Raw genomic sequence first — 8,317 nt, forward strand, 5'->3', positions numbered from 1 at the left:
ATGGTATATTGGTATATGGTATATATAATTATAAATGCTAAATAATTCCTACCAACACCTATATTTTGTTCAAGGAGTGATACGACAAAGTATCTTTTCTGTATTCATTTAAACAGTATAATATAACAGTTTTTTTTAATGATTGGTATTGTGGAAGGGGCGGGGAGAGGGGTTATGAGGCGGAAAAATGTGTGTGCCCCCGTCGGTATTAAACCTTAACACGGCATTAAACTTTAACGCAGCGCAGTGATATATATGTTGCGGAGAGAAGTCAGTTGTTTTCAAAATTCTAGTCGTCGTCACCATCACGCACTATTGACAGACCATCTACGCATCATCATCGCCATCATCTATTTGTATATCTAATACAAAGTGTGTAGGTATACCTAAATATGGATAGACTTAATGATATCTTTCCCTTATTTCTTTTTTGCTAAATTAAAATTTTTTTTGTATCTTTTCATATATTTAATACTTTTTATAATGTTTTTAAAGCCACCTTTGCTGTGGTCTATAGATTTTTATATATGTTGTATTCAAAGTGTATCACGAAGTTTTGACAAATTAAATATTTTGTTTACCAATCGATATTTAAAAATTTTTTTTATAAAATTAATAGATTTGTGTTAAATGTGTAATGTACCTAACTTTTTTATTATTTTTTTTTTTTTTTTTGTAGATACAGAAAATATACAATTTTAAATTTAATTTATATTATTTTGAAAAGATTTAAAATAGCCAATTTATGAACATATTGAAAAAATAATTTTAACATTTACAGTGTTTAATTTGAGTAATCTGTTGGCGACTCCTAAAGTTTAAATATTCGTTCAACCTTCTGCTACCGTGAAATGTATCAAAATCAAAAGTAAAAACCAGTAATTAAACGGAATCTTTATCTGGAGTTAACGATAACTATATCCGAATACTTAATATTTTAAGTTTTCATTTTTTTTTAATGTTATATACATTTTGAAATAGAATTTGTTTTTTGGAGTACCTACTTCAATACATAAAGATCAAAATTAAGACTGATATAGTTTAGGAACTACCTATTTACGGGTCTGATATGTTTGCCCGACAATTCAATTGTCCGACATAACATTTAGCGGTATATTTTGACGGGGCATACGTAAACTGCGCCCAAATGATCTTTTTTTTTGTAAACTGCGCCCGAAATTTTATCTACGTTAAAAAGGTATAGTGTAAACTGCGCCCGAATTTTTATCTATGTTAAAAAGGTATAGTGTAAACTGCGCCCGACTTATAAACTTATTAAATTTTGACTTATTAAGGCTTTATGTTTGACGATTGTGTACTTTTACAAGTATATTATAGAAATTTTATTTTCGTCAAGAAATACCAACACGTTATCGAATATCTATATTGCAGTAATACTAAAACTGACAACTGATGGTTATCACTACTTCCGGTATAGTTCTGCTTGTTACTGTACCTATCGTATTCATTTTAATCAGTAAAGTCACGATGGCTGAACAATTCATGTCGCAGCGCGAAAAATGCTTAAAAATTATTTCTAATTTTAAATTTCGTAAAATTAATCGGCCTCTAAGTTCGGGTGAGGTTAAGTGGCGATGTACGGTCAAAACTTGCAGAGCATTTTTAAAAACATTTTTTAATTTTTTTAATTATATCTCATTTTTTATTATTCATATTATAAATTTGTGACGAATTAAATATTTTACCTGTAATTTTACCCGGGCGCAGTTTACATGTCACCTTTTTACACTTGATAAAAACTCGGGCGCAGTTTACATGGGTGATTTTGTGTTTACCTGTATCTTGGGCGCAGTTTACAATCGCCGTTTTGACGTGTCACCATATTTATTTACAACACAACTTTATATGTCATAGAAATGTCAAATATTTTATTATAAGTTGTATAATTTTAAATGCAAGATTAATTTGTAAATAACATAATATAACATAATATTTTGTTGAAATTTTGAATAATTTTTGACACAAATTTATTGATAATTTAATTTGATATTGTCGGGCAAGTGTAGTGTCGGGTAAATATATTGTCGGGCAAATAGCGTCGGGCAATTGAATGTTGGGAAAATGTACTGATCCCAGTATTTACAGCATTGGTGAGCGGAGTAGTTGACTAACATTTTGTGGGATATTCTCGCACCACTCCACTGCATTCACTTAATCCTTAAATATATAGAATTATATGAAGTATATATAGAAGTAATATAGATTTTATAGAAGTAAAATAAAATGAGATTTTTTGGTAATTCTTTTTTTTCTTATTATAATTTACTTATTTAAAGATCATAAGATAATTATTTATTTTCAGGAGAACGTACAGAATTTCCCTACCATGTTTACATCCGGACATTACATAACGGCAAAACAACACAATTATTGGAATCATTCCTCTATTAAACAACTCTTTTTCCCAATTTTATTGGTAGGTTAAATGTTGATAATTTTAATTATAGTATCATTAATTCCACAAAAATATAATACGCATGGTATTATTTTTATTTAAATTATATGACATTAATTATCTTACGATAATATATATGCTGTTAATGTACTATATTATATGTATTGACTATTAAATAATGAATTATTAAATTCTATAATTTAATACGTTTTGATATTGGATTTATGTTATTTGTTTATATATTTAATAATAACATAATGTATTTATAAAAGTATAATTAGCAGGTATAAGTAATATCTATAGTTTAATTAGGTATTAGGTGCATAATATATATTTTTTATTGGTGTAAATTAAGAAAAATCTAGTTTCAAAACATGCAAAAGGTAACAGTAGGTATTGAAATTAATTAAAAATAATAATAGTTACAAATTTAATTTAATTTATAAATACCTTACAATTAATTATTAGAAAAAAATAATTTTTTGGATATAAAAACCTTAAATATAAATAATAAATATGAGAAATCTAGAAATTAATTATGTACTGTGCTATATAGTAAATTTTGAGTGATGAACATCATCGAAACCATTAGATTCTAATGGATATTATTCATAATTGAAGTCAATAATTGTACCGTTTTACTCGATTCTAATTTCTAATTGAACAGGATATGTTAGATTCAGATTCTATATCTAAAAATATTGTATAATTCATTTTTATTATTTATTCATTTAAAGCTTATTAATAATGCAAATCAAGCTTATGAAATATTAATATATTAAAATAGCTACATATTCTTAGAATTTGTATTTTTCATATAAAATATGGTGAATATATTATAAAATAATATATTATATATATTTTACAGTTGACATCAAGTGTTGTAATTAACGCAGACAACGTAAATCTGACGGAAAGTGAACCCAGTCAAGAAATAAACTGCACGATTTATAGGTCGTGCACACAATGTACTGATGTATCTAGTTGTAGTTGGGCGATCGAAAACCAAATTTGTCTATATTCAAATCAAAGTCTCTCGGAGAATTACAGAGTGGTTACAAAAGAATCATGCCCAGAGTTTGCCGTGACTTTGAAAACCAAAGATAAGCATTATTGGATACAAGTTACGGTCTCGAATATGGCGGTAAAAAGTGTAAACACTTTTTTTAACGATAACGCGGTCATTAGTTGTGAAATAGAAAATATAATCTATAACGCTTCAATCAATAATGGAATAATATCTTGTAAATGGGTAAAAGAAAAAATTATTTCTCCCGAGAAACGAAGCTGGATGGACATCAATCCATTGTCTATTTTTTATTTTTCAATCGTTGTCGACAATAATGTAAGATTACAATTCAACGACCCTCGAGATCATTACATCAGTTATCATAGTTGGACCTGCCCCGACGTAAATTGCTCGATCGTTTTTTGGGAAAGCGATTCGAGAAAATATTACTGTAAATGGTGTTTGAAAAAATACGGTTGTCAGTTAACAGCTGAACCGCGGTACAGTTGCGACGTACGTCACGTGTTGAACAACGAAAGATTATGGAAAAACGACACTGCGCTGTCCACGATCGAAGTAAAAAGTCCCGAATTGGCGATCGAATCTTTCAATCCGGACGTATTGCTTTTCAGGCGTAACATGGCGATGGTCGTGAGTATAACTATAAAAAATCACAGGATTTTTGACGACAGCCAGTCGATAACTGCAGTGACCGTGGCCGGCCAGAGTTGTGTCAACCCGACCACGGTCGACGACCAGACGATTAGTTGCGTCGTCAGTGAGTTCGACGACGAGATGAAAGTGCCCGAGGGTCCGGTGCTGGTCGAGTACACGTGGATGACGACGTCGCGCAAGGTTAGGTTGACATCATCACAAAAGTTCAAGTTTGTCATGCCGAGCTTCACGGGCGTCAACTCGACGTGTGCTCCAGCTACCGGCGGCATCCGGATAGAACTGTCCGGTGAATATCTGAACGCCACGACTGACGTTCAGGTGTTTTTCCAAAAAAATGAACAGACCAAAGCGAAGTGCGTGATCTATGAGCTATGGCGTGACCGAATAGAATGTGTTACAGTCGTCAACATCAAAGAAGCCGAGTCTAGTGAGTTGTTGATCATGTTCGACGATATAATAGGCATAATATATTCCGAAAAAATTGTCACGTATGTCGACGATCCAACTGTCCTGGATGGTCAGGTATTCGCGGGAATCGCATCGGGCGACGTCCCGTTGATCGTTCGGGGTAGTTTCGACTGTACGGATAACCAACAGGTGTACGTCGACTACAACGGGGAAAGGCAGTTCGGCCGCTGTGCGGTACGTGACATCAACAACACGTCGGTGATGTATTGTTGGCCACCAAAGTTCGGTAATCCTGCGCAGGTGACGAGTTTGCCGCTCGGCTTTCGTGTCGAGTTGGCTGAAAAAGTGGTGTTTGTGCAGCAAAAGACGCCCTACTGTTACCTGTTGCACCCCGACCCAATTTACGTAGATTTTGAAGTCTACGACGTCAACACAATTCGCGTAAACGGCGTGTTTCCGGACCCGCTGCAACGCCGCCAATTGGACGGAAACTATTTGCTCGAAGTAGCATTGCTTGTTGGCGGGCCGTCGGACGACGATGACATATTTTGCACTGTGACCGTCATCACCGATAATTACGCAGAGTGCCGGTCACCGTCGGGCACGTCGTTTGTCGATGTCCTAGATATCGTTATCGTACTAGGGGGCAAACAAGCGACACGGACCGTAGTGCACAGAAGACCCAAACAGAATGATCATGCAATGCTTCGGTTGCTGAGACCGCAATATATCGTCGGCGGTATTTCATGTTTGCTGATATGCGTGTTCGCGCTGATGTTTTGCGTAAAGAAAATAACGAACAGCTCTAAGCGACACGTACATAGGCAAAATATAACCGAACTACGAAACATCACCGCCGGAGTAGATGAAAGCGATGACTATTTATTGGATTCGAATACCTGAAATAGAGTAAAGACTTGAATACAGACAATACAGTATTGAGTAAAGTTAGAATTAAATAAAAGTAAAAAAAAAAAAAAATGATTTGTTTTTGATTTTATAAAATAACGTGTACATTAAAATATTATTGAAATAGTTATGAATTGTGAATGAATGCTTTGAAAGTGAGTTTGTGTTGAGCAAGATTTATATTTTTACTTGATATTGTGAGAATGCGTTGTATCAATATGTAGAGTTGAGTTTTTCAGTGATACATTTTATCAGATTGAAATTGATCTTCTGTGTTGTGTGGTGCGTTTTTATGAAGTCAAACGCATCGTCATCATTATTTATGCTCTCTTGAATTCTTGATGTATTTTTATTCTTACGTAGATACACTTCTCTTATACTTGTATGTTTATAATTTTGAAATGCTGTTATTTATTTATTTTTATAATGTATTAAAGAGAAATAAGCAGTCTAGTTTTATTTTCATGTCATTACATTGCTATGCTAATTAAGTGTTTTATGATCCGTGGTATATGGTGCGTACACGGTTTATATATATATATACAATTATATTGTATTGTGATACTTTAGATGAAGTTAAGCCTTTTATTTTTGAAAAACATAATTTTAATTAATTTATGTTATTTCATAAAATGATCTATATAATTTATTAGATAGCTTGTTGTTTAATCATTTTTATATCGTTTATTGTATATGTTGTATATGTATAATGTATATATATGAATACGAGATGTACTGCTATATATCTTGGTATCGAATGCTTAATAAGTAATTCGACGAAAGTAAAAATTCAAACTTGCGTGGGAAACTGTCGTTGAAATTAATAAGTGTGGCCGAACAATAATCGAGTCTCTGTTGACCGAATACTGACTAAAAAATACTAAAAGACATTCAATATTATTTATCATATAAATTACATTTTATCGTTGAAAAATGACGTCAGACTATCGGAATAAAAACAATTTTGAGACGAAACTGCTTCGCCTAATAACCGAATATCGGAATATGATAATATTATTCTTTATTCATATCATTATAATATTATATATCTATATTCTATAATATAATCCATGACGTAACGCGGTGACTTACAAATACGCAAAATGCAATAATATGGCTAATGGCTATATGAGTCAAATAGAATATAATGCGATCGACGAATAAAAATATTAATTTAGTTCGGGGACGACGTTATTGCTACTATTTTATTTACTTGTAGATTGTAATAAATCGTAAAAACTATGCTGACAGATATTATGCTCTTCGTCTTAACCATTTTAATGACTATATAATTTAATCATCGTGCTTAAGCTAAATATATTTAATTATAAGTATACTATTCGTTGGTTTATTATGTATATGGACATTGGTATTAATGGGTACCAAATATTCATATTAAAACTACTACAATATTATTTATATGACTATGCTGCCTTATAATATTAATGTTCCATATATTTTATATCTTATACTCAAAAATTAAAATAATTACTATAATTATTAGACCATATAAGTTTAACCTATACAGAACAACATATATAGATTTTGATAAAATTAAAGAAGACTGTTAACTATAAAAATATATTAGAATATAATTATTGTAATTGATAATATTATTATAAATAAGTAGTTATGGTCTAAATTTTAATTACATTATAATATTATCATTAAAATAATCGATATTTCACAAAAAAAAAAAAAAAATAAAATAAACGTCATTGTCAACGAGTGAGCCAAAATGTTTATATCCTATCTCTCCAGTAATAAAATCAGTATGTCTCTATAGTTCATTCCAGACACTATCAATCTATCAACTTAAATTGTGTATACCTACCTATGCATTTATATTATGCGTCAGTGTGTCAAATTTGTACATAGTGTTTCAATTTATTACAAAAAAAATCTTGTTGTTCAACTCTAATGTGCATTTATCAAATTGAAGATATCAAATTTATCTACAATAAAAGGTAATATAGTAACATATTTTGTATCTACATTAAACTAATAACCCTTTATTATAATTTATAAATAACTAACTCTTTAATTCGTTTTAATTCTTCTTAAAATGGTACGTGTTCAATCATTATGTACAGGTATAGTAAACGAAAAGACAATCTTGATAAATTTAATTGTATTATATTTTAGTTAATATAATTTATAATTTATTTGTTTTCTTTCGATAAATATATTATAATATAGAATTAATGTTGCGTTATTATTTATGTTAGTAATTTAATTTAACTATTTTTCAAATTTGGATTTATTGCGATATTTATATTAGCCGTATTTTATTCAGTTGTATATTGCCTATTTTAAGCCAAACTACCCGTGACATTTAATAATATTAGGTTACATTACTATTATAATTGTATTTTAAATATAATTTGTGAACCTTTTTTTATTTCTAAGAAATTAGAATATATTTTCAAAAAGTTAAGAAGTATTTGTTTTGTGTATTTTATATTATGGTTTACTAGCTGTTTTATATGTTTGTATAATATTTTGAAATATCTAAGTGTATAACTATAGCGGAAGTGTAAAAATGGAAAATTGAATCGTATTATATCGTCATATATTTTGATTTTAAATATATATACATGTACTTATTAGGTATATTATATTAATAACTATTTTATTAGGTACTATATTAAATTGTTTTGCATCACGTTTTTATAAAAAATATTTAATACAATTTATAAATATTGTATTAGCTAATTATCATTTCAAAATTAAAACCATATGCTATAAACTATATAAAATTAATTTAACCACGTTCATGATATTATTTAAATAATTTTAATACGTACTATAGGCAAGAATACTATGTATAATAAATGAATAATAAATATTGCAAACTTGAAATAATACTGAAAGTATGATAAATATTTAAAAAATTGAAC

At 29.9% G+C, this 8,317-nt stretch overlaps 1 protein-coding gene across 4 annotated transcripts; it reads left to right on the forward strand.

The window, feature by feature from the left end:
- The first annotated feature begins 237 nt into the window (after positions 1–237).
- LOC132930528 (plexin A3-like) lies at positions 238–5,876 on the forward strand. 4 transcript variants are annotated; one of them, XM_060996456.1, is made up of 3 exons: positions 238–380; positions 2,324–2,437; positions 3,285–5,876. In XM_060996456.1, exons 2-3 carry the CDS (start codon positions 2,348–2,350, stop codon positions 5,409–5,411), a joined length of 2,217 nt encoding a protein of 738 aa, XP_060852439.1. In that variant the 5' UTR covers positions 238–380; positions 2,324–2,347; the 3' UTR covers positions 5,412–5,876. The 4 variants fall into 4 exon arrangements, with proteins under 4 accessions (XP_060852439.1, XP_060852437.1, XP_060852440.1 ...); XM_060996454.1 differs by having other exon boundaries at positions 238–376; XM_060996457.1 differs by having other exon boundaries at positions 238–372.
- Positions 5,877–8,317: the final 2,441 nt, after the last annotated feature.

Source organism: Rhopalosiphum padi, chromosome 4 (assembly GCF_020882245.1).
Source record: "Rhopalosiphum padi isolate XX-2018 chromosome 4, ASM2088224v1, whole genome shotgun sequence".
Taxonomy (NCBI): Eukaryota; Metazoa; Arthropoda; class Insecta; order Hemiptera; family Aphididae; genus Rhopalosiphum; species Rhopalosiphum padi.

Excerpts from the sequence above, each read along its gene's own strand:
- LOC132930528 (XM_060996456.1), top strand. The coding sequence starts at position 2,348 with ATGTTTACATCCGGACATTACATAACGGCAAAACAACACAATTATTGG. Across the intron at positions 2,438-3,284 it reads TCTTTTTCCCAATTTTATTG|TTGACATCAAGTGTTGTAAT; the intron begins GTAGGTTAAATG and ends TATATTTTACAG.